General features: G+C 35.3%; 1 protein-coding gene across 8 annotated transcripts; it reads right to left on the minus strand.

The window, feature by feature from the left end:
* Window positions 1-463: 463 nt before the first annotated feature.
* LOC149552762 (Nucleotide-diphospho-sugar transferases superfamily protein) lies at window positions 464-26,070 on the minus strand. 8 transcript variants are annotated; one of them, XM_089788307.1, is made up of 7 exons: window positions 25,909-26,048; window positions 24,969-25,686; window positions 23,502-23,762; window positions 21,481-21,652; window positions 3,887-4,013; window positions 748-829; window positions 464-646 (listed from the first exon to the last, which is right to left on the minus strand). In XM_089788307.1, exons 2-5 carry the CDS (start codon window positions 25,637-25,639, stop codon window positions 4,005-4,007), a joined length of 1,113 nt encoding a protein of 370 aa, XP_089644433.1. In that variant the 5' UTR covers window positions 25,640-25,686; window positions 25,909-26,048; the 3' UTR covers window positions 464-646; window positions 748-829; window positions 3,887-4,004. The 8 variants fall into 8 exon arrangements, with proteins under 8 accessions (XP_089644433.1, XP_089644434.1, XP_089644429.1 ...); XM_089788308.1 differs by having other exon boundaries at window positions 464-669; XM_089788303.1 differs by lacking the exons at window positions 464-646; window positions 748-829 and adding an exon at window positions 3,246-3,503 and having other exon boundaries at window positions 25,909-26,070.
* Window positions 26,071-27,673: the final 1,603 nt, after the last annotated feature.

Genomic DNA, 27,673 nt, shown 5'->3' on the forward strand with positions numbered 1-27,673 from the left:
AAGTGCATATAAACACAATCACATTGAAGGATAACAAGACACCGTGTAGATCTCATGACTACGGCTCCATTCCCACTTCGTACTAGCCCCAGCAGGCAACATTGCATAGCATCGGTGCACTACAACATAACAACATATAATCACATAATATAACATTTAAATAATCATTTACAATCATGAGCATATATCTACTGAAGGTAAGAGAAAGATATGCTCAGCATTAAGGCATGACAACCATGAATCCAAATGAATATCTTCTAGATATATAACTCATCATCCAAACCCGAATATTAATAAACCATTTCCTGATTGATCCAAGCATATATCCCTAGAAGTAAATAACTAATTTACTCAACTGCATATATGGCACAATATATCATAAACTCTCATAAAATCATCATGAAACTACATCCATAATCTCAAATGCCAAGTACACCAGATAACATCATAAGACATCATCCTATAGTTATGATCAAATACTACATTATTGAAGGGAATAATAATAATCATACAAATAACATAGATAAGTCATCCATGCAAGGACAACATCAGCACAGTATGAAAGAACAAAGTCACTATCTCCTAGTGCCCATTGTCAAGGGGGATATAGGTACACACTCAAATCATGTACTCTAAATGATTGTACCTGGTGCATGTTTAGAAAACAAACTGACATCAAGTGCATATTTAGAAAACAAACTAACGTCAAGTGCAGATACTCAATATATAAATAGTCGAAGCACATACAAACACAGTCACATTGAAGGAGAACAAGACACTGTGTAGATCTCGCAAGCGACTACGGCTCCATTCCCACTTTGTACTAGCACTAGCAAGCAACAATGCATAGCATCAGTGCACTACAACATAACAACATATAATCACATAATATAACATTTAAAAAATCATTTACAGTCATGAGCATATATCTACTGAAGGTAGGAGAAAGATATGCACGGCATTAAGGCACGACAACCATGAATCCAAATGAATATCTTCTAGATATATAACTCATCATCCAAACCCGAATATTAATAAACCATTTCCCGATTAATCCAAGCATATATCCTTGGAAGTAAATAACTAATTTACTCAACTGCATATACGGCACAATATATCATAAACTCTCATAAAATCATCATGAAACTACATCCATAATCTCAAATCCCAAGTACACCAGATAACATCATAAGACATCATCCTATAGTTATGATCAAATACTACGCACAACATACTCTAACATATAAGACAACAGTACTTCAGGAACTAAAATCAGGTGCAGTAGTCAAATGCATCACACAATGCAACCAACGCTCACATCTCAAGGGGTACTCTAGGAATAACATAAAGCATAACAAGTCTATTGACACAACAACATAAGTCAAATCACCCCAAGGATGTAGACGATTCATGTGTCCCAACATGATAATTCGATATAAAAGAACATCAATGTCACATCCATCAAGATGGTATGCATAACACAAACGAGAGGCACTACAATCAATGTGAGTCAAACCCATGTGTCTACTACAAACATCTTCCAAATGGTGAGTTTATTATTCTTTTTCTCTATGTTAATGATATGTTGGTACTCGGTTCTTCTACAAGAATTGTTGGCAAATTAAACAAATAATTAGCTAGTTGGTTTGCAGTGAACGACTTAGGAGCTACAAAGGAAATTCTAGGGATGACCATTACTTGGGATAAGACGAAAAAAAACAAATCAAATTAACTCAAAGCAATACATTGACTAAGTTGTGGAAAGATTTGGTATGGTTGGTTGTTAGCAACTTAGCACTCCTCTTGTTGATCAGTTTTGTTTGACCTTTGATGTGTCCCAAGACACATGATGATTGACAATTTAGGAAAAGCATTCTTTACTGTTCAGTGATTGGCAGTATTACGTACTGCTGTGGTTTTTACTCATCCTGACATTAGTCATGCAGTGGGAGTTGAGAAAATTCATTAGAAATCCCAGCAAACCACATTGGAAGGCAATTAAATGGATATTGAGGTATCTTAAAGGTACTTAGAATTATGAGTTGTGTTTTGGGGAGAATAATGTTCAGTAACAAGGTTTTACTGAGTCAGATTTAGACAGACGCAGATCTACTACTGGTTATGTCTTTGTTTTTTGCTAGAGCTGCCATTAGTTGGGTCTCAATGTTGCAACATTTAGTTGCTCTTTCTACCACAGAAGCTAATTGCATGGCCCTTTCTGAAGGTGCCAAGGAAATGATTTGGTTGCAATGGTTGTTCAGCGATTTGAAGCATCAACAAAGTAACTGTGTAACGTTTTGTGATAGTTGCAGCGTTATTTTCATGGCTCAATCATTCATCTCAACAGCATTTGAAGTACATTGATATTCTCTTTCATTTCACTCATCATGTGGTTAAAGAGGGCATGTTACAGGTGAAAATTTACACAAAGGTCAATCCAACTGATATCTTAACCGAGGTTGTTCCCTCAGAGAAGTTAGACTTTTGTAAGACTTCTCTTGGTTTGCTTAAGTAGTGACAGTAAAGAACTAAATAAACGGAATTTCTTTTGAGAAGCATTCAGTCGGACTTCAAGTGGGAGATTTGTTAAGTGAAGTCCAATCGTTTTCCCTCCAACAGAAGATCATTGACCTTCCCTGAGAAGGCTTGCTCACAATTAGTATGATATCAATAAAGGATTCCCCTGCTCTTTGAAAGTGGATGTAGGCATATATATGTGTGTGTGTGTGTGTGTGTGTGTGTGTTGAAACACTATAAATTCACTGTCTTTGTCTGATCTGGTTTATCATCTTCCTTGTGTATCTGTCACTTTTTGAATGCTCTTCAATAGTGGGTTCCATCTGAGGTTTTATTTATTTATTTATTTGTATTAATTTGTTTATAGTGCCTTTTTCACTTCTTGTGCTTAATTGAGATAGGTCATGATGTTTAGTTTCAAAGAAATCGTATTTGTAGTTGTTAATTTTCTTGTTGATTGATTATGAATGTTAACTGTTTTCAAATTCAATATCTTTTGACATATTCTTATCTGTATTTTTAAAATATTTCATTAAAAATGTTGTTTACATGGAGAACACCTCAATCTAAATGCACGCTCCTTATAATAACTTCATCATATATCGTACAAAGGTGATTCAAGAACATATCGAAGTGGACTGAAATGACTTATAAATAAAAATAGTCTACCACAGATTTTTGGACATCTATTTTATGTGAATACAAAATGGAAAAAATTGATTACAATGTTTGTCTCCACTAGAAACATTTTGCAAAGCTTTCATTTCATGCCAAAATGGCTAAACATCATACATATTTGTAGCATTTTGTTGTAGACCAAATAACTGTTTGGGTATAACTCTCGATTTTCATCAAAATTGTGCAAACTCTGCTTGCATTGTAAGCAGGCTCAAAGATCTATTTCCACTATAAACAGTTTTTTTAACTTTAAAAGTTTAGTCCTTCAAACTGTAATAAATGAGCTGTTGTTCTTGTACTTTTGACAACTGTAAAAGACAATACAAAAAAAATAGTGTCAATTTTATATAATCTCAGATTTGAATGATACTAGAACATGATAATGCGTTCTTTCATATCCCATGATAATGCATTCATATCCATTTCAAGTTTGATCCTCAAGATTAAAAATTTATATAATTTATAGTCATCAAATTAAATCTCAACCTATCAATAGAATTTTATACATCAAAATCATTGCATGTAGATCAAATTGATTTGTAAGAAATATCATATTAAGTGAATTTTCTTTTTCCTTTTAATTACTCAATACAATCTCCCACCCATGAATACTCGAAAGTAATCTCTTCCTAAATTATAATCATAAATCTAAAATTATTTAATTTAAACAATACGAACTAGGAATACTTACCAAGTCAAAGTCGATCATTGATTGATATCAACCTTGAAGTTCTCGGTCTAGCTTGATCCAAATAATCTACAAGTATGTGACATCATGCCTTACAATAGGGGCAAAATAATTGGTTGAATTATGGCCTCTGTCAATTGAAGGAACATAAACCTTGTCACTAACATGGCAAAAATATGTAATCAAGCCACAAGTTTAAATTGAGTGAAGTTACAATACTGGCAAACCAATTTGAAGAGTAGAGTTAACCTAAACTAGCTAAAATGAAATCAAACCAAACCACAAGAGTAGAGTTAAATTGTACTTGCTAGGATGAAATCAAACCAAACCAACCCTGACAATTCTACAAGTAAAAATTTGATATTAAATTATTCAATACAAAGAACTATTTTATTACACTATTTACGTCATATTTATTTTATTTTCATATGCATATTTTAATTTTTCTTTTGAAAAAACTGTATTCATTGTTTCATTAGTTATATGTTGCTTTATAAAATTATGTTTACTATCTAATATGAATTACAGTTAATTAAGTTTTATATATAACATCATTTAGCAAAATTAAAACACAGATAACAAAACTAAATATAAAGAAATAACCAAAAAAATGCATACACAAACTAAAGATTCACATGTTATTGAAAGAAAATCACCCACCTGTATCTTTCAAAGTGTATTAACTTCTTGACTTAATAAGGTGAATTATCCTCTCTTATTCCTTTCTTCGCCCTCCTTTACCATGTGTATTCTTGAGAAGAGTGCTCAAAATGGGTTAAGAGGGACTTCGAAAACAGGTGCAAGGTGAGCCGTCTAGAAGGGCAGTCCAGGGGTCCACCACTGTGTTTCAAAGGTGTTGTGAAAGGGCCACTATAAGCAGGATGATGAGAGAAACAGTTTCGCTTTTCCAAAACATGTGCCACGCCAAGCCAAACTGTTATAATGGATTTAACTGAGCTGGTTGAAAATGAAGTAATTTACAGTGAGAATTAATTTGCAGGGTTTGGCCTGATTGGTAGATTTAGATTTAGCTGAGGAGGTCAAAAAAGAAGTGATTTACAATGAAAAAATTTTGCAGGACTTGAACTGATTGGTAGATTTAGAGGTCTCTAGCCAATTTTATGTGAACTTCACAAGTGGATCTTGATTCACAAGGTACCCATCTTGGATGGATGTGTTCAAATTTACCCAAATATCCGAGGGCTGTTTATTGTTGTTTTTTAAAATGTGAAGGATAGGAATAAGATCCTCTATGAATACCACTGCAGCTGGAAGGACAAACATACAATAATGTTGAAACCATGGCACCTGACTTTCAATCCAGCCACTGAAGCCTTCCATTGAATTCCCCCATAGGTGAGACTTCCTAACCTTCCTTTACAATCTTGGTTTAAGTCCTGTTTTGAGGTTGTAGGTAACTTTTTAAGTAGCTTTTCATGGTGGATGAGGACTACCAAAAATTTCTGCATACAACTTATGGTCGGACTTTGGTGCAGATGGATGTGCCTAAAGAGCTCCCTGAAAAGATTTCAATTAAGACTTCCAAAGGAAGTTGGATGCAGTCCTTGGACTACGAGGGGATCCCCTTCAGGTGTAGACTATGCTTCCTAACAGTGCACATTGCTGCCCAATGAGTCAACACAGATTGGAAAGATTGGCAATTTGGTGGAAAGATGTCATCACTCTATGGAGAAAGTGGATGAGACTCAAAAAAGCTGCCATCAGGATACTCAACTATCACCTGGGGCCTCGACACAATTCTGAGTTCATACTTGAACAATGCTATTGCTGGATCTAAATGGAGTTATAGTATATAAGGAAAAATCACTAAATATGGAGTGCTTGGAGGAAAGGGACAATTGAGATTGCGGGACAATGAGGGTCAGAATGCAAGCGGCCAGGCTCAGCAACTTACATGAAAGTGGTCAAGACTCGAAAAAGCTGCCATCAGGATACTCAACTATGACCTGGGGCCTCGACACAATTCTGAGTTCATACTTGAACAATACTATTGCTGGATCTAAATGGAGTTATAGTATATAAGGATAAATCACTAAATATGGAGTGCTTGGAGGAAAGGGACAATTGAGATTGCGGGGCAATGAGAGTCAGAATGCAGGCGGCCAGGCTCAGCAACTTACATGTAGTTTAGCTAGAGAGGCGAAGATCTCTTTTAATGAGGCAATGGTGGGCAGAAAGAGGCTTCAAGGCTAGAGAATGACTGGCAAGTTAAAAAGGGTAACAGGGATAAGAAAGCCAAAAAAAATGCTGAACCTTTGACAGCCTCCTCCGGTCATACATAGACAGAAGGAGCAAAAAGAGTGAAGAAATATCATGATTTATTTGCATGTTAATGGGTCTATGCATTTGGGTGAATTAAATTGATTCTACAGGGAGGTGGCTTCTTGTTTGTAGTCATTCCTGGTTCAGACCAGGATTGAAATCCAAGCTAAATTAATTTAAGAACTAAGAACCATTTACCTACCAAAAGGCAAAATCATTTCAACAAATTTAAATATATGAGACTTTACCAAATATAATCACTCTTTAATCATATTCTCTCCCTCCAAAAGACTGAATTCATCATTTAATATTACAAAGTTGTTAGTGATAAAAATAGAAAAACATCCTTGAACTAATTAGATAGAAATGTGTATGAAGTAGGTAGAGATGCAAGTTGGTATACATAAGATATTTCATATATTGACTAAGAGGTTGGATAAGTTAGGCAAGTAACATATGCTACATGTGTTGCAACATCCTTAACATAATTAAATAGAAATGTGGATGAGATAGGTGGAGATACAAGTTAGCATATGAGGTTGGTTGACTTGAACATGTAAGACAGGTTCTGTCTTTATTGTCATGTCCCTTTTTCTGGTTATTTCCAACATTGTTGGGAGGTTCCAAAAGCCTTGAAAAATTACAATACCTTTATAAAGGACTTGAGGTAAAGATAAGTGGCCCAATCTGATGTTTCCGTATAAAAATAGAGAGAGAGAGATTATCAATATTTAATCAATGAACCAATAAATATGTGTTCTTTCCAAATGATAAGGATAAATGAACTAGAAATTAATTATTCTAGCATCACATGTGACACTAGAATCCTTACACTCAATGTTGTAACTTCAAAGGTGTCACTCTTAGCTAGAAAGGAGTTATATGAATGGGATAAATTAATATAAGGCAAAATATGCACCCAAGTTTGGATGCCCAAGTGTGGTTAGTGGTAGTTATAGATAATTATAACACGTGTTAGAATCATTCTGTAAGATAGATTCTAATGAAGGAAGAACATGTTAAAAGAGCCAACAAAGATAGCATGTTATTATTTAGTCATATTTATGGTCCCAAGATGCCATGATTTTAACCCCCAAGATGTTGGGGAATCATATATTTTGTTGAAAATGCCATGAAGACATCCATTATCATTTTGATTATGTCCATACCCCATGAAGGCAAAATCAAGAAGGGCCAACTGAGTATATTACCTTTGCTAGCCGACCTGTTTGGTGTTTGAGTTAAATTAAATATATTTTTCCTTAGGGCGGGCTTCCTTGAAATAAAGACAAGGGGCATGTATTTAAGTAGAAAGGTGTGATTGCATCTAAGGAGGATCATAGAACAAAGGGTAACAAGCAATTATGGCTAGGGAGCAGCAATCTAATATAAGCAGCAATTTTGTACAGCCAGCAGCGGTAATTAGGGAAATACTCCAATTATGCTTTAAAGTTTTATACAGCAGCTAATATACACCAGAGAATATAGAGTAGAATATTCGAAGGTGCTCAATAAATAAACAATGACAGCAATTGAAGTGTCATTAAGAGGTTTCGCTGGCCGACCTGTTTGGTGTTTGAGATAAATTAAATAGAATTTTCCTTAGAGGCCGGCTTCTATGACATAAAGACAAAGGGCAAGTATTTAAGTAGAAAGGTGTGATCAGCTCTAAGGAGGATCACAGAACAAAGGGTAAGCAGCAATTAAGGTATAGGAAGCAGCAATCTACTATAAGCAGCATTTTTTTACAGCCAGCAGCAATAATTACACAAATACTCTAATTATGCTTTAAAGTCTTGAACAGCAGTTAATATACACCAGAGATTAGAGATTAAAATTTCAAAGGTGCTCAATAAATAAACAATGACAGCAACTCAAGTATCATTAAGAGGTTTCGCTGGCCGACCTGTTTGGTGTTTGAGATAAATTAAATATGCTTTTCCTTAGGGCCAGCTTCCATGAAATAAAGACAGATGGCATGTATTTAAGTAGAAAGGTGTGATCACCTCTAAGGAGGATCATAAAACAAAGGGGAAGCAGCAATTAACGCTAGGAAGTAATAATCTAATAAAAGCAGCAATTTATTACAGCCAGCAGCGATAATTAATCAAATACTCCAATTATGCTTTAAAGTCCTAAACAGCAGTTAATATACACCAGAGATTAGAGATTGAAATTTCAAAGGTGCTCAATAAATAAACAATGACAGCAATTGAAGTGTCATTAAGAGGTGCAATTAAGTGAATAAACAATGATAGAGACTGGTTATCAAAAAGGTGGTGGTTCTGAAGGGATATAACCATTGCTAAAAGGGCAGTAACTTACCTAGGGTTGTCTCTCTTCGTTGAGACATCAAGGCAAGAAGACCATGTTAGTTGAAGCCATAAAAATGATCAAGCAATCATTCCAAATGAAGCATATACATTGATCCAATCAGCATAAGCACTTGTTCAAAGAGCAGTGACCAGCATCCAAAGAGGGAATTAGCATCAAGTCAGATCTGTATAAAATTCAACAGCAGACTTAAAAGTATATAACAAGTTAAATACAGGAAGGTGACTCCCCCAAAACCTTCAAGTTTCAAAAATGGGGACGTCCAAAGATCAGGGAAATGGGGACAGGGCACCCTCCCACCAACTCCATTTTGCCACCTGTCAGCCATCAGGGCTCAAGGAAGTTCTAAGGACCACTCGGGGACATCCCTTGACCGTCTCAGGGAATTTTGTGTCCCTGCCCCCGCCCCATCCGCAATAACTTTTAAATGCAATATTACTAAATGACGCATCCATGACCTGAAAACCCGTCCCCATAAGGGGAATGTTTCTGGGACAAGGGGGCAGCTAAGGGGCATCCCCACCCGATCCCCAATTTTCAAAAAATGACAACGGACATCTTGGAAACTCGGGGATGTCGTCCAGAATTGGGAGGACGACTATACATCATGGGGACACCTTGAAGTCCCCTAGGATGAATAGGCATCCCCAATGAGATATGCTGCATATGCGCTTGAAAAAACACATTTTTCTTTTATTAAACTCTTCTTTTTTAATATTAAAGTGGGTCCCTCCTTCCAAGTTTTCCCTTTTACTATTATCCTTATTACTATTTGGTAGTTATATCCTGCTATTTGGGGTCCTCTGATTAGTATCTGGAAACATTGCATTAAGAATCATGAAATTGAAAATGCTGTTATATTCATGCTAAATGTCCAAAATCATATAGAAAACTATTTGCAAGGTTTTGGAAAAGTATGGAAAGTGCACTACAGACCTGGAACATGCATCTTTATAACATTTAGCGGAAATAGATCCGTGTTATCTAATTGTCTTGATTTGGATTCTTTTTGGAAGATTCAATGAATATTGGAGGTTGCATCAAGGTGCCATCTTGTTGTAACAGACCTATATCATGATCAGAACTGTATAGCATACCTGTTTGTAATAATATCAGTCCATTTACAATGAACTAGAGTTGTAGTTTTAGGTGTGTAATGTGGTAACCCCAATTTAGATCATTGGTAAATGTAGTCTAGAGTGAGAAGAGCATTGGGAGATATATTCTTGACCCACTATCTGTAAAAGCCCTTTCTAGAGTCAATGCCAAACTTGCAACAGTCAAGTCCAACGCAGTTTCCAAGGTTTTCATGTTAGTATTTTATAAGAATGTTATTTCATGTGCAAGCACTAAAGTGCAAATGATTATCTTCAAAAGCAATTGTAATGCTATGCCTATAATGTGTACACCGATAATTTACATAAAACTCAATTGATAATAGTGTGCTTCAATTTGGAAGGTGGTTTATTGTTTTGTTGCTCCTGATAATGAATTCCAAATTATGTTCTTGGGTGTATTTCAAATTTATATGTTATTATTTTGATATTGCGTACATATTGACTAATGTTACCGGGAGACTCATCTCCTCCCTAGGAAACGCGTCTCGGAGACAGAAACGTGTCTTGGGAGACCTAAAAAAAGGTTGCAGATTTCCTGACGAAGTCTCATGGAGTCTCTCCGTCTCCAAATCCAAAAACTGAAGTCTCCATAGAGTCTCCCGAAAAAAAAATGTGTAGTATAATATAAAATTATTTTAAGTATTTTGCCCCTCATTTTAATGTTTTTTAATGCAAAAATTAAAACCAGTGACAATTTGAATGGTTTTTATTTTTTTTCATTTTATAAAAATTCAACCCTTTCCAAAATGGCAGGAATGCTCTGGTCTAGGTATCTATGCAATATGGAACAGTCTTAAAACTAAACTTAAAGATTCTTTACTAGCGGAACGCTAGAGCAATGGTTTTCAGAGAGGGTTTACAGAGAGTAACAGGAATTTTGAGAGGTTTGGGGTGTTTGGAAAGGGCAAGGAGTCATTCAGAAGACATGAAGGAAGGTTTTACTGGGGGAATAGGAATGGGAGATGGCAAAATGGGAACAGAAACTACCAAGAAAGCTCTAGAAAAAGTGGGACAGAACAATGGGGATAAATGGCAAAATGGAAGAGAGAGGCAGAATGAAAATGGCTGGAGAAGACATCTGATGCAAAGATTCACATCAATAAATCTTGGTGGGAATGTGGTTTTTGAAAATATAGCAAAACGAATGAGAAAACCACAGGTAGTGGAAAACTAGGAGAAGCAAATGATAAAAGATCAGCAGTTGACTTGATGCACAATTGAAAAGGTGGTGCTGAAAAGTGGCTTGGTAAAGGAGAAGATGGACTTTCTGAAGAGTAATGCATTATTTCTCAAGTGGGGAGGTCCAAGGACAGCAATAGGCAAGATTAAAACCTGGTGTGATGAGAAATGGGGTGCGGTGAAAGACTTTAATACATTAAAAAATGGTTTCTTTTTTTATGGTTACAGTGGATATGGTGCAAGATAGGGATTGGATCTTGAATAGTGGCCCTTATTTTATGGAAGGATATGGGTTTTATATGAAGAAATGGATCCTGAACTCTAATCCAACAAAAGAGTTAATAAAGGAACTTCCTATATGGGTAGGATTGAGAAATCTATACAGGAATACTGGGAGGAACAATGTTATTAAGCGATTGGGAACAAGCTAGGAACATTCATTAAGGCAGTGGAAATGGTGGACAAAGGAACTCTGCAAATGTTTCCAAGAATATGTATAATGTGGAATGATTGTCATCCAATCCCTGAAATGATTGAGATCTTCAATGAAGGGATAGTATGGAGACAATTAGTGTCTTTGGAGGAAGGGTTGAAGGTGTGCGAGTTTTTCCTTTGGGAGGAACATGACTCAGAAAGTTGTAAACAAGAAGGACGTCATAAGGGTAAAGAAGAGGAAAGGTTACTCCAAAAGGTTATAGAGATGGCTAGGATAAAAGAAGTCGAGAAGGATGAGACTGAAAATCTAATGAAAAGGGAGAATGCAGAGGTGGAGAATGATATGATGTTGAAAACAAGAGCAAATAACTGTCAAGAAAAAGGGTATGGGGTATTTGAGAATCTGAAAATGGTTCAAGAAAAAGTTTTTGATGATGAAATTTACAAAGGCTCAAAAGAGAGACCACAAAGTGGAAAAAATTGGGGGTGAAGGTCTACAAAGGAGGTTGGTGAGTGAGAATGTTGAAATAAGGATGGAACAAAGGCAAGGGCCAGTTAGTGAGGATGGGTTGAATATAGAACTTTGGATGGAAGTGAAAAAAGGGGATGTAAGGACCTAGAAGGAGCTCAAATGTCTCAAGAGGTAGGGTGTCAGGTGGTGGTGTTGTCAAAAAGACCAGAAGAAACACAAAGGGAGTGGGAGAAAAATGAAGGGTATATGACTGGGTTGAAAGGAGAAATGAAGGGGGGGATTGGAGAGTGTTTTAAGGATATTGAAATTTCTCCAATAAGAAACTTGAAAGGAAGATCAGGAAAGTCAAGCTCGGAGGAAAGGTTGAATGAGAATGATGAGGAAAGGGATGTTGATGGAGAAGAAGATTTCTTTGGGGTGGAGGAAACTATGATCTTTAAAGAAAAACAAACTATAGAGAAAACAAAAAGTAAAAAACATAAAGCACATATTAGGGAGAGTCAAAAAAGGGGAAGAACCATTAATGCATTGATCCAAATTGCAGGAAGTGCAAGAGGTCAAAGTAAATTGAGAACGGGAAGGGGGAAGAACCCCTCCTGGTAGGGATGAAGATCTTCTCGTGGAATGTCAGAGGGATAAAATGCCCCTGACAAAATGCACTTGATCAGGAAAGACCTTGATCAAGCAAAACCAAATGTGGTTTTAGTGCAAGAAACAAAGATAAAGATGGATGGTTTGGTGGGGATGAGGTGAAAGTTTAATAGATGGAAAAGTGAGTGGGTGGCAGCAGAGGGAGCCTCAGGGGGAATGTGTGTTTTATGGAATCAGGAGAGAGTAACTGGAACTGTAATGCAGATGGGCAAGAAATGGTAGTGGATAAAAGTTTCTTTAAAACAATTAGGATATGAGTTTATTGTTCTTAATGTTTATGGCCCAATTCAAAGCAGAGAGAAGAGAACTATGGAAGACACTAACAGAGGTTCTGGAATCTTACAAGATGAAATCAATATTTTAGGGGGAGATTTCAATGCTATACTCTACCCAGAAGAAAAAGGAGGTAAAGGCTGGAGGTTAACTACACAGGAGGACTTCTCGACCTTTGTTCTGGAAAATGGCCTAATTAATATTCCCTTTAAACATGGGGATTTCACATGGAACAATAGGATGCAAGGGTTTGTAAATACTGCTGAAAAATTGGATAGGTTCCTTTTAAGGGGGATTGGACAAGAGTTGACTGATCTGTTGAAGCTGAAACTCTGCCTATTCATGGCTCAAATCACTTCCCTATCAGTCTAAAAATTCAAGAAGAATATACTCCTGACCGATGCCCTTTCAAATTTAAAGCTATGTGGTTGAGAACGGAAGGGTTTAAGGAGATGGTGGAAAAATGGTGAACTGACACACCTACGTGGGAAGGAAATAAGGTGTTCAAAAATTTTAAGAAGCTTCAACATATAAAGGGAAAGTTGAAAGTGTGGAATAGAGAATCTTTCGAAAACATATTTAAAAGAAAAGGTGTACTGGAAGAAGCAATTAAAACTTTGAATGAAAGAATAATTTAGTAGGGGATGAACAAGGAGGATTTCCTAGAAGAAAAGAGACTAAAAAAACAATATGATGAAATATTGCTAAGAGAAGAAGTATTCTGGAGACAGAAGTCTAGAGAAACGTGGTTGAAAGAAGGAGATAGAAATACAAAGTTTTTCCACAATTCAGTTAAAATAAGAAGAGCTCATAATAAAATTTTCTCTATAAAGAATGGGGAGGGTGAGGTGATTAGTGATCCAAAGATGATAAAGAAAGCGGCAGTAGATTTTTTCAAAGACAGAAGAAGAATATAAGATGGGGAGGAGGCTTTAGTTGAGGATGTTTTGGAATGCATTCAAGGATGTGTTACAAAAAGGCAAAATGAAATGTTAAGTGTTGAAGTCTCAAAAGCAGAGGTGAAAAAAGCTTTATGGGGTTTAGGTAAAATCAAGAGCATAAGGCCAAATGGTTTTACAGGTAGTTTTTTTAGACTCATCTAGGAGTGTATAGAAGAGGAAATTTGGAGGATGGTGGAGGAATCCAAAAGAAGGGGTTTCGTTCTAAAATATTTGAATAATACTTTTATTGCGTTAGTTCAAAAAAGGGATGAGTGTAGATCTTTTGATGATTTTAAACCAATTTCTTTATGCAATACTATGTATAAAATCATTTCGAAGGTAGTTGCCACTAGGCTTAAAGGTGTTGAATGATGTAATATCAGAGTAACAAAGTGGATTTGCTCCTGGAAGATCCGTTTTTGAAGGGGTGATTATTGCCCATGAAATGATCCACTCGATCAGAACAAACAAGCTTAGCAAAATGATGGTAAAGTTGGATATTAAACGAGCTTATGATGAGGTAAATAGAGATTTTCTGTTCAAAGTTATGAAGAAATTTGGTTTTATTGAGGATTGGATTAGATGGGTAAAGGGTCATTTAACCTCTGTAAGGTTCTCTATGTTGGTTAATGGTAGTCCCTAAGGTTTTTTTGAGTTAGAAAAAGGGATTAGGCAAGGGGACCCTTTATCTCCTTTCCTATTTATAATTTTGGCTAAAGTGTTAGGGAGGTTGATTAAGGAAAAAAGGATTAGAGGTCTATGGAAAAAGGCAAAGGTGGCAAGGGGAGTGGACCCAATTTCACATTTGCAGTTTGTAGATGACACTTTTTTTACTGGTGAAGCTTCGGAGCAGGAAGCTGGGTTGATTAAAAAGACATTGGAAATCTATGGAAAAGTGTCAGGACAAAAGATAAATTGGGCAAAGTCCAAAATTCCTTTTTTAACACCCCTCTTAATCAGAGAAGAGCTATTGGAAGAATTCTGAATATAAACCAAGGAAATCTTCCAAGTAGGTATTTGGGAATTCCTTTATTCCAAGGGCAAAATAGAAGTGAAGTATGGAAGGGATTGCCAGAAAAATGTTTGAGAAAGATGGATGGACGAAAAGGTAAATGGTTGACTTTTGCAGGAAGGATTCTGATGCTAAAATCAGTGGTCTCGGCAGTGCCTATTTTCTCAATGATGTGTTTAAAAATCTCGTAGAAGGTCATTAACTTAGTGGAAAGGCAAATGAGGAAATTCTTTTGGAGTGGGGCGGGGGAAGAGAAAAAATGGCCATTACTTAAATGGGAAAAAATTTGCAGACCTAAGAAGTTTGGAGGTGCTGGAATTAGAGACTGGAACAAAATGAACATTACTCTGGGGGCAAAGTTCGTGCGGCAGATGGCAAATGATGAAGAGCAAATGTGGATTAAGATTTTCAAAGCCAAATATTTAGACTCTAATGAGAATATAAGGATTTTAACTATTCAAAATCCGATTAGATGTTCAGCAAAATGGAACTTTATTCTTTCGTGTAGGCATGTCATAATAGACCATATTTCATGGGTCATTGGTAATGGTAATAGGGCAAAGTTTTGGGAGAACTTGTGAAATGGAAACAAATCTTTAGATGCGGAAATAGGGGATAGAGAAATGAAACAGATATTGTGTGATTTGTGGGGTAGGAATATGGTAGAATGTGAGGAGTTTTTGGGAAAAAGTGGATGTGGAAAGATTGGAGAGTGGAAGATCTATCTGAAGGACAGCAACAATCCCTAAGGGAGATATTTAATAGAAGAAAGGTCTGCATAATAAATAGAGAAGATAGGATTAGTTGGTGTGCAGCAGCTTGTGGTAAGTTTTCAATTAAACTTGGATATGAAATTTTAGACCATAAGGAGGACGAATATTTTGAAGAAGGGGATTTGTGTTGGAGTAAAGAAATACTTCCAAAGGCGAGATCTTTCTCATGGCTAGCGATACAAGGCAGAATCCTAACAAGGGATAGGAGAAGAAAATTGGGTTTCCAAAGCCCTACAAAATGTGTTATCTATGGAAAAGGAAGAGGAAGTGGAAAAGGAAGAGGAAGTGCTGATCATTTGTTATTAAATTGTGACATTGCAGCACAACGTTGGAGGTGTCTTCAAGGGAAATTGGGTTGGTCTGAACCTTGGAGCCCCTCTCTTAAGGCCTTCTTTATTTCATGGCCAGGAATAGGAAAAAGAAACTTATTTGAATGCATATGGAGAGTGAGTTCCTAAATTGTTATATGGGAGGTTTGGAAGGAAAGGAATAGAAGGATTTTTCAGAAACTATTAGAGACAATTGATCAGCTTTTAGAAATGATTGATCAGTCTATTGAAGAAGTCATTAGTGTTGCAGTATGTCAAAATATGTGTTTATGAATTATGATAGAGCTATTCAAAAAATGTGGCCAAGGATTAAAATAGGAAAGGCAGAGGCAAAGGGAAAATCTACTTCTAAAACCAATAAAAGGGAAGATGTGAAGTAGGAAGCTCTCGAAGGAGGTTGGTTAAAAGTAAATTTTGATGGAGCATCTAAAGGAAACCTTGGAAATCAAGGAGCAGGATGCATTATTAGAGATTATTTAGGGGAGACTTTGGCCTTCGGAGCTTTAAGGTTATAGGATGGAACAAATAATGAAGCAGAGTTCGAAGCAGCATTGCTAGCATTAAAATGTGCAAAAAGATGTGAAGGAAATAAAATTATTTTAGAAGGTGGTTCAATGGTGGTTGTGCAAGCTATTAGCAACAATTCGATCTCTGCATGGCACTTAGAAAATTTGTTAGTGTGTATAGTTGAAGAGTTAAATGAATTTGAGGAATTTCAAATTCGCCATGTCTTTAGAGAGGCAAACAGAGATGCGGATGCTCTTTCAAAATGGCCAGTTGGCTTAAGGGAGGAGGGAAGGTCAGTTTTTGAAAACTGTAGCCATTGGGAAGGAATTGACGAAGATGTTTCATGCATTTATTAGTTGGTGGTTTTTTTTGAGATTGGTTGAGTGTTTTATAAAAATAGGTGATGGAAAGATGACTGACATCATAAAGGACTGTCAAAAAAGCCGGAGGAACAAATTTGGAGAATTTGCAACAAATGTGTTTATCATGACAAGATGCGATAGCAGGGAAGGCGTGATCTTTTAGGAAGGTTGATGTAACGTTTCCATTAATGTGTAAACTATCCAGGGGCATTATATAGTAATGGTGGAAAGGCTTTTTCTAAAAATCAAAACAGCGAATTTGCAGAATTGATAGTGACTGAGTTGAAAGGCAGAATGGAAGCAACATTTACCTTTAAAACAAAAAAATAGCAGAAGGCATTGTTTGGACCAGTGCAGGACAAGAGGTTGAAATTGTTGCTCAAATGCCCAACGCCAGGTGTAATAGAAGCCGTTAAGGAGACAATGGGGGAGCTATTTCAAAACTCCTCCCATCATTGGAAGATAAATGCAGATATAGCGGCGATAACAATGGCATGGGGTTTGGAGATAGCATGCTCGGTGGAAGAAGTGGAATGGGTTATGAAAAATCTATTTCCAGAGGACTTAATTGTGGGAATCGATTCCTTGTTAGAGTGAGCATAGCCAGGGAAAGGTTTCAATTATAGTGAATGTTATGAGAACTATGAAGAGAGCAGGAAACTTGGACGGGTCGGTTTTCTGTGGTGGCCAACAGGGGTGGAAAAGGAAGGTTATAAAGCCAAGATAAATATGGCTTAAGCAAAACTGGTGGCGGAAATTAAAGTTTTTGTGGAGAGGATGGGCAAAAAGGTTATGGGCATTTTCTTTGCCCACCCAAGGAAGCCGAGAAGTGCAGGAGGAAGGATTGGGAGGGTGGTCAGGGTAAATTTTCCAATCAGGGTCCAGGAGTGAAGAAGGAAGAGAAAAGCAGAAGGGACCATTTTTTGTCTAGATTAATATGGGTTCCGAAGCACGTAATTGCCAATGGAGATCACGAGGAAGGGTAGAGGAAACTATAGCAATGTTGCAGCTCAATGCAGTGATATAGAAGTTTTTAGCAATTTTTTGAGGGCCAAGGAGGAACATGCAGAAAGGTCACGATGTAGAAGAAAGGCCGCATAATGGTAAAGGCCAAGCACTGGAGTTGCAGATGGAAGACTGGGAAAGAGAACAGCAGGACAGATGGAGGACAATCTGTTCATTTTGGATGTTTTTTGTTGATGCCCAATTAAGAAATGCCAAGATGTATGTGATTTTTGTATAAAGGTTTAGGGCTTAGGGGGGGAATGATGTAAGATTAAGAATGTTTAGAAAGGTGGTTTTTTGAGATGAAACATGTATATGTAAAGGAAAGGCTATAATATTTAAAAGCCTAGAGGCAATGTCGTAAAAATTATATTTAGATAATAATAAAACTATTACCGACCAAAAAAAAAATCATTTTAATATTTCATTTAATAACATAAAAAAACATTAGAAACACTTCTAACTTTTTTAAAATTCCAGAATCCAACCTGACCAGCAATAATTAGAAATATTTAAAATTTTAGGTGGATGATAACATGGACTCCAACATGGAGAGTGATGATTTTTTGAAGAGCATGATAGCTGAAGACATTGAGATTGATGATCACAACCTCATGGAGTAGATGATAGTATTATAATCATACTAGATACTAGATGAATTTCAGATTTTTGTTTACTAAATAGTAGATACTAGAAAGATTTCTGATTTTTGTTTACAGTACTAAGTTTTTTCATTTTTGTTTGCATATCAGCGATTTAGCATCAAACTAATTTTTTTGAATTTAAAATATGACTATTTAATAGTCTCAGCGATTATTAATCTGATATGATGATGATCATATGCAATATTCAGAAGTCAGATATGACTACGAGATGCAGTAATGTGATTATGTGAGTTTTGAACTATTGACCCTATATTAATGTGAAATTACTAGTAGTATTTACTTTAGTCCTTTAGTTTTACAGTTTTATTATTTTATATTTAGTATTAGGCTCTTTAAACTATTAAAAAACAATTGCCGTCTCCATAAAAATAGTCATACTGGTACTAGTACCAGTACCAAAGACCTCCATGTCTCCCCCCTCTCCCAATAACCTTGATATTGACAATGAATTTGGAATTATGAATGCAAATTGAGCATTGAAATTGATTATTAAATTATTGTATATTAAGGTTCCATCCAGAGTTGCCAAAAACTCCTTTCTCCCTCCTTGGGCATGCGTATTCCCATATCCAATTTGGAAAGGTATCCGATATTGCCTGGATATGCGTCGAATATTGTACCCATGTCTGCCTAAAAAAACTTAATTTCCCAACTGTGCCAAATACTATGGGATTTGAATTTTTAAAAGATTTGACGTAAATCTTCCCAAATTTAATTTTAAAAAAAAACTTTATTAAAGGCAATAAAAAAAATGGTATAAACAAAAACAGCACCAAATGAGAAAGCCAACTAAAATGTTTTTATATTTCAGCAACCCATTGTTTGGGTTATCTTCTAATGCAACTCTACCATGTTTACATATTGCAAAGTGTTAAATTAACTTATAGATACTTATCATTTATGTGTCAATATTGTTTTTTAAGTAATGAAAATCTCCTATAATAACTAAGAAAACTGTGCAAAATATGTGTATGTGTCATTTATTAATGTCGTGTCCAGCCAGTTCATAGTGGGGGTGTTAAAAAATGGCAGTATCCGCACCCAATACCGGATCTATATTTGTGTCCGTATCCATGTCCATGCAACTCTGGTTCTATCACTATGATGTTTAAATGGCATGCTTTATCCATGCTTTCATTTGAATGTACTGTATATATGCAAATTTCCCTCTATGTTTGAGTTTCCCTATATTTATATAGTCATCTCTTTTGTTGTCCCCAAAATTGGCATAAAAAATTGCCATCCCAAAAACTCATCCCCTGCCCCCTGATGTCCCCGTTCTGAGATTTTGGGGGTAACAATAACACTGTTAAAAAATCAAATTCAAAAAAAATATGTTTTTTAATTGCTATTTGGGTTCCATTCAAACCCTAAATAGAGATGGGAACCATCTTGGCCACTCCGAACCTACACAAACCCCTCCAAGCTTCATTTTTTCTCACAATGGCAGTTCTCGTTGTTTGCTACAGCAGATAGATAAGAGAGAAAAGAGTGATTGAAGAGAAAGGAGTGAGCTTAAGTGAAGAGGAACAACGCCAAGAATAGGAGGAAGATTCTACACCTTCCTTGAAGAGATTCATCAACCACAAGTTATGGTCTTTTAATTTTTTTATTTGATTTTTTTATTTTTATTTCTAAATTTCAAATGTTCATTGTTTTTACAGTTTTGTTGTACCAATATTGAATGTTTTAAACTTTTGTTTTTTCATTTTTGTTGTTCAAATGTTGAATGTTTAAAGTTTTCTTTTTTCTTTTATGTTGTTTAATGTTCTAACTCAGAATTTACGATGAATCTTAAGGGCAAAGTAAAGACTTTATAATGATTCTTCATTTTACCCTCACAGTTTGTAAATTTAAAATTTTGATACGAACTTTAAAATTTACTAATATCGGCAATTAAAATAATAGTTATAGTAAACTTGTTATTTTTTATTTTAAAATTAGGTTAAAACTAGTTGCTTATTGAACTTATTTTCAGTTTGTAAAATGCAATCTCACAATGAGTTCTCCTAAAGTTAAGGCCGCCTAGCTTAGAAGACAGTGTTAGCTGCCAACTGTGAAATTCCATCTCCTTTCACAAAAATCAAGAAAAGATCAGATTTCAGAATTTTATAGATATTTTCTCTCCTGAATATCACAAGTTTAGTCAATTTATCTGGACTCGTGAGAGGCCCATAAGCCCCCAATTCGCACAACTAAAGATATGATAGGGACAGAATGTTGATATTGACAGTAGCTTGGTGACTTACGCTTTCTGGGGTATTTTTCTGCATATAGTTCATGTATCTGAAAGAGTTTAAGAAAATTTACAGAATGTCTACTGATGTAACATTGAAGTCTGAGGGAAGTAGACTGGGAGAAGGTGAGAAGACAGAAGGAAGTCGAATAGGGTAAGGTAAATTCAGAAACTAGAGTGAAATAAGAAGAGGAAAGCTCACAAGGCAGAAAACCCACTAGCCCTCTCTACATAACTTGTATATGAGCCTGCTGCTAGGAAAATCTCATAATTAGAAAAACTTTAATGTGTTTTAATATTTTACATTTTTTTCCAAAAGCAATGTTTATTCCCCTAATTTTTGCCTCACTATTTTCTTTTTCTGTTTTTTTTTCCTTCCTATAATACCATTTTATATGGCATGAATTCAGTTTTTCTGTTCTTTGAATACTGTGCAGATCACATAAAAAATGGACCTGAATGACAATATATCAGGCTGACATTCACTGGTTAAGAATGGCCTTTGCCAAGATTCAAACCCCAATGCTTATCGGTCTTTTAAATTTAGAAGTCAGGATCAAGCCTTAGCAGCATAAGCCCTTGCATGTGTGAGTGTTCAAATTCAGAAGGCAGAATCAAGTATCAGCAGGCATAGTGCCATACTGTGTGTGGGTGTTTGGGTTCAGAAGCCAGGGTCAAGCCTTGTTGAGGTTAAAGCCCTTGTGCCTGCAGTGGTTTAATTTTAGAGGTCAGGATCAAGCATCACTTGGGAAGAAGCCCTTAAGTATGTCTGTGCGGTGAATTTGGTTGTTTGACCTCAGGAATTTTAAAGAAAAAAGAAAACTGAGGTCTCTTCCTTATAGAGATTGAAATAATAAGGATAGTGTTTTCAATGTTTGAAACTAAAAAAATGTAAACATATAGAAAATAACTCAGTCATGCAAATTCTAGGACATCGGCCAACCAATATAAACAGTAGCTGCTTTCAAAATTGAAAGAATTGGACAAATGGAAATAATAGTTCAGAGGTTTTCAAAACTTACTTGGTGCCTGCTGGTATTTAAATTTGCATCCAGATCGCAAGGAACAAGAGCTCCAAGCTTCTCACAGAGCCCCTGCTCATGAACCCTATTACCTACAACACCATGACTGTACCTTAGTGGCATACGACCCCAAAGCTTGTGAAACTCTGCAATGCAACCCCCACGGCGCTTCCTGTGACCAGGGAAAAATTTTAAGAATGCCTTGAAATTTTGGCAAGCTTTCCAATATTGAATTCTCAATTTATTGTGTAACCTACAATTTTTCTGGAAATTGATTAGACATGTTATAAAAAAAATTGGCAAATATCCAAATGAATTGATCATATTAATTAAAATAATACTTCAAGAATAAATGCATACAAAAAGGTAATTTGATTGACTTATATTCTATGGTATTTGGGGCAGGGACGGTAGGGGGAGAGGGAAAATATTCTTGTATGTCATTTTTTCCCCAAATTTTAAAAAACGGGAGGGAAAATATAATGTAATACATATGCATGAGTCAGATGCATGTAAGTATGATCATTTCAGTATGATATTTTAATGCCACAGTTTCACCCCAAATTCTTCAACAGGAGTTCGGGGGCAGCGCCCCACGAAGCCAAAAACAACTTTCATTATTGTACAAAGTCAGCACGAGTTATTTTTCTATTTGCTGACATATCCTGACTGTAACAGTGGATGTCAAAAAATAATTAATTTGAAAATTAAAACCAGCTTGGTTGCTTACTTTGACTATCTGTGGGACCAAGTCCGCTGGTGGTTTGATGCTTTCAAGCCTGGTGAGCCTGGGTCCAAACTGAGCGTGGTCTAGTTCAAACAACCTGCCTATGTGCCAGACCCTGTGTAGACCCACATGCAGACCGGACCAGATCATAACGTGGCTGATCCACAGGCCCTTAGGGGCGAACTGGACATCCTAGTAAAAGCCTAACATTCTATTTAACTAAGAGCCTGGCCATTTGAAATTACAACATGGACATTTGGAAAATAAAATGGAAACAAACATTGAACATAAACATTAAATCTGAAACCAATAAATACTGAACATGGCTAGAGGTTTCTGAAAAGGTAGGTCACGGTGGAATTTCAGAGACCTATACGAAACGAGTACTGGTTTCTTATTTTCACAGGAAACTTTAAGGATGCTTCCAAATAGTAAATACAAGACACAGCCAGGGATTTCTTAAAAAGTAGGACACAGCTAGGAATTTCAGAAACTTATACGAAACGAGTACTGGTTTCTTATTTTCACAGGAAACTTTAAGGACGTTTCCAAATAGTACCCCTACTTAGTTGGCATACTGAAAATGCTCATATTAAAAATGTTTATGAAGAATTGCATGGAGTGTTTCTCAGCCAACCTAACCAATAGAAATGGGGAAAGGCAGGATAAGAGGGGGTTAAGAACGAAAAGTGTTTCTGGGTAACTCTGCTATTAACAAGATTAACACTTCACATCAGCATGTAAGAAGGCAATAATTACTCTTCCATTGTGAAGATAAGGCCTAATGAGTGCTGAAGTGTCACTAAATTCTTGTCTCCCTACAATATTTCCTTTCACATTTTACTAAAGGAAATAATGTTCTGTAGAAATACAGGTCAGTATTAATTTTCAAATGATTAATTATTATAGGAGAAAACTTGATAATAAAAATGTAAATTACAACGTTTCTGGTTTAGATTTTGTATAATTTTTGAATCAACATTTCAGACCACGCTCCTTTTCCTGATGATGGATCACAAGGTGTGATCTGAAACATTGATTCAAAAATTACACACAATCTAAACCAGAAACATTGTAATTAGCTACCATGAATTGTGAAAAAATGATATTCTTGAATAAAAAAGTAAATGAATTTCTTATCTCCAAACATATTTCTTAAACTAAGTTTCTATAATGAATATTGTTTTGTAAAAATTGAGGACGACTATCATTTTCAAGTAGTGAACGTTACTGGAGGAAAAAATAACAAGAGAAGGCAATTAGTGCACATTTTTAACACAAAATTCACTCCTACCTGTGATCTTCCAAACTACTCAACGCAGCATCAACCACCAACCCACCTTCCGAATTTCTCGTATCTCCCCAATCCCTAGGATTTCCTTCCACCAACACCGGCCCAGCCCTAGTGCGATCCGCCACAACAAAATTCATGGCAATGTCCTCACAGTTCCTGGCATTATCCACAAATTCTCTGACCCCTTTAGGTGAATGGCATGTGTACAGGTACAAAAACTCAGTTCCGACTATCATGAGCTTTGTAAGAATAATAGAGTACCTGCATTAAATAAATTCAATTGAACATGGTCGCTTCCAAATACAAGTTTCAAAAATATGAATATGACAAAACAATCTATTAGGCTTTTCAAAACTCCAGCTTCTACAATTCATAATTACTATAAAACAATATTTTCAGGAATATATGCATACTGCTCCAATTATGCTTCTGGATTCGATTGAAAATGTTGACTTAGATGCAAAAAAAAACTCATACAATTGAATCCAGAAGCATAATTGGAGCAGTTTCATATGGATTGTGGAAACTTCTTGTTCTTAACAAACGCATAGATAATTCTTAATCAACATTTTCAATTACTCAGCCTGCCGATGGTCCAAATCGGCAGGCCAGAAACCTTGATTTAGTCATCCATCAAAAAAAGAGATTGCACTTACAAATATATGTTCTCTAAATGGACTTATCCATCAATGCAAATCTACACATATATGCTTCAGTAGTGAAAAATGGACTTAACCATAAATGCACTATTCTTCGGTAATGAAAAATTGACTTAACCATAAATGCAGTATTATATATACACAATTTGTCAATTACCGTTGAAATAATGTCAAAATCATAGCATCGACTTCAAGTATAAAACAATGGCCTATATTTCACAAGCAAACTGATCCGGATAATTAGCCATAAACCCTTTGATCTCTAGACAGTTATAAGAAAGTCTTGTTCTCTTAAATATATTAAATATGTTGGTAGGTGATGCCGAAATATGATTTAAAACTTCGATGTTAAAAAATAAACTCAATTCCATAAAGCATGCTGACAAACCTTAAAAATAGTATAAATTTCTAATGGGATGTGGACTGAGATCTGAATTGTTGATTCATGGAGCTTACAGGCTAATTCAATTTGCATAGTGACTGACCTAAAAGGAATACCTGTCCAGTAAGACTGCTGTCGAATAAACTGAACATCTAAAAGAATCTTACTAATCTTTTAAAGGCTTTTAATAATCTTAAATTTAAATAGAGATACAGAATATGCTCAAAAACGTTAATGTGTAAAACTTAACACAGTGACTTCCATTAACACAAACCTAGAAAGAATACCTGTCCGGGAAGGACTGTTCTCTACTAATCTGAAAACTTACAAGAATAATAGACACGCTAACAGATAACCCGAAATTTCGATTCAAAAAAACATAGACTGAAAATTCCATAAGCATACTAACTAACCTATAAAAAATACCTGTCCGGGAAGACGGTGTACATCCATGAGCGCGTTTCAAGATCAAAGCCATGAGAGCGGGCGAAGAAGCCGACGATCCGTTTTCCTCCATGCTGAGACCAGACGCGCAGAGCAAAGCTGAGGGAAGCAGAATCCCGTATTTCCACGTCGTCGTCACAGACGAGCACTGCGCGTGTAGAAATGAAATCCCGCGGGAGAAAGCGGTGGTTGAGGCTCGACGACGGATTTTTCAGGACAAAAATTGGGGCACCTAAAGACTCCAGTTTTAGGGTTTGTAGAACACTTGAGGCCGTCGAATGATTGCCCCAGAGAATAAAAACCGAGTGCACGCAGGAGAAGGAGGAGTAACTGCGGGTGATGTTTTGTAGCAGGGCAAGTCGAGATTCTGAAAAGCCGCTTATGAGGACTGTCAGTTGGTCTGAGCGAAGTTGCCACTGAGGAGGGTAGCTGTTGCGGTTGCAGATGGAGGAGAGCGAGGAGTCGATCGCGGGACTTACCCGAAAATTTGGGGAGGGTATCCGAAGGAAGCGAAGGGAGAGAAGGAGGAGGAGAGGAACCAAGAGGAGCTTCCAATTCATTATTTTGCTTCTCCGATCTGGCGATTTACAGGGAGCGAAAATGTAATTTGTGAATGAATGGATTGGATCGCTCTTTTTCTTTCTCACTCTCATTGTGCCTCTGATGTGTCACTGGAAAGAAGTTGGCGTCAGAAACGATGCTGCAAATAAAATTAAATAAAAAATAAGCAGCATTTCGATCAAAAAAGCAATTTCTCAAAGCGGAAACGAAAAAAGAGGGATGGATTTTTCCTAAATCGATCAGATGGATTTTTTTTCTAAATCGATCTGATGTATTCACAATTCATGGCAAAGTAAAATGTCAACTTGCAACTGTACAATACAATACAATGGTAGGTGAAGAAGCAACGATCTTGGCTGACCTGTCACAATGCATTTTGTGAAATGGAATTTTGAGTAATTGCAGTGGCAAACATCAAGGAGGAGCTCCTGCATTTGTCATGATCTAGATAGTAAAAGAGAGTGGTGTAAATATTTGAAGAAAATGTGTGGAGGATAGTATTGTTCACTTTATTGATTGATTAAGTGTTCAAAGAATATGAAAACAAGAGGCGCACGTGATATTATATTATGGCTGATTGAAGTAAGTTTTGGTTAAAATATAATGTATTTAATTTAATAAAATAACTAATGAAAAATATAATATTATAGTGCTAAACTAAATTAAATTATAGAGTATAGTTAGTGTATTATTAAATTATATAATTGCAATAATATATATTAATTAAAATAGTAAAAGAATATATAAATAATAAACATTATAGTATCATGCTAAATTAAAATTAGATGACATTTTAAAGAACATTTATCATATCAAAAATATTTATCAACTAATTATATATAAGATATAGATAAAATTATATTTATTTTTTAAAAGAGTTAAATCAATTAATTTTAATTATTATTAAATTGTTTGATATATCTTGTTTAAGTGATAAATTCATCGCTGGACAATATTCTTAAGCTTAAATCTAATGCATAAAAATAAATAAACATAAATTAATTTTAAAATAACATTTATGCTTTAAAAAAACCAAACACACATATAATAAATAAATTGGTAATATGCCAAGCTAAACAATTTGAACTTTATTAAAATTGATACAAAATTAATATTATGTATTTTAAAGTATAAATTAAAAATATCAATATAATAAAAATTATATATGTTAAATAAATGTATAATCTAATAAAATTATATATAAAAATGAAAAAAATAAAAAAATCTATTAAGAGCATTCATTTAGATAGGTAAAAATAAAAATAATTAAATTCTAATTTAAACTTATATAAATTAAAATTAAAATAAATATGAAATTAAACTATATAAAAAATATTTTTTGAAAATTGACAATTTAAAAGAGTTAAAATGTCTATATTTGATTAAAATATCTATATTTGAATAACATTTTACAAATTACAAAAATAAACATCAATTAAAATTAACAATGATTGTCTTTTTATTTTAAGTTTATCCACTTGTCACAAATGTGGAAAAGATAAAATTGAAATTAATGCATTCATTAATAGAGGTGTTAGAAAAATGATTTTTTTTTAACACGTTTATCCACTTGTCACAAAAGATAAAGTTGCAATTAATGCTTGCATTAATAGAGGTGTTGGAAAAAATTGTTGTATTTTTGTTGAAGAAAATTGAATTTTTTCATTGCCTTTTTCATCATGAGCCAATAAAGTTTTTTTTAAATTGTATTTTTCAATTCCAAAAAAACATGCAAATTAATAAACCTTTTGCAAACATTAGTATATCAATGAAATTTTTTAATTATGGAATTAATATGGAACTTGGTGATTCCATTAGTTTCCTGCCAAAGGCAGGAACTAATAAGATGGGATTGTGATTTTTATTTTGTTTTTGCTTTTGTTTTTTTGAGGTATCCTCACAGCTTAATCTAAATAGCTATTATTTTGGGTTCTGTGCAAACTAGAGTGAGACTAATTTTCTTATGGATGATATCATATTCTTGGAAGTTGTCTCATCTCTTAAATCCAAGAGCATATTCAAACCCGAGCCCATGGGGAACTACTCACAATCTCAAGCCAACTCTACTAACTATATAGGTTGGGATTGTGATGTTGTTATCAACATTTAGGTGTATAGTTCTTAAG

Source organism: Cupressus sempervirens, chromosome 6, assembly GCF_028749045.1.
Source record: "Cupressus sempervirens isolate cs-2001-9-10 chromosome 6, ASM2874904v1, whole genome shotgun sequence".
Lineage (NCBI taxonomy): Eukaryota > Viridiplantae > Streptophyta > Pinopsida > Cupressales > Cupressaceae > Cupressus > Cupressus sempervirens.

Excerpts from the sequence above, each read along its gene's own strand:
- LOC149552762 (XM_089788307.1), bottom strand. The coding sequence starts at position 25,639 with ATGAGAGTGAGAAAGAAAAAGAGCGATCCAATCCATTCATTCACAAAT. Across the intron at positions 23,763-24,968 it reads TACACCGTCTTCCCGGACAG|GTACTCTATTATTCTTACAA; the intron begins GTATTTTTTATA and ends TATTTAATGCAG. Across the intron at positions 21,653-23,501 it reads AGTAGTTTGGAAGATCACAG|GAAGCGCCGTGGGGGTTGCA; the intron begins GTAGGAGTGAAT and ends CCCTGGTCACAG.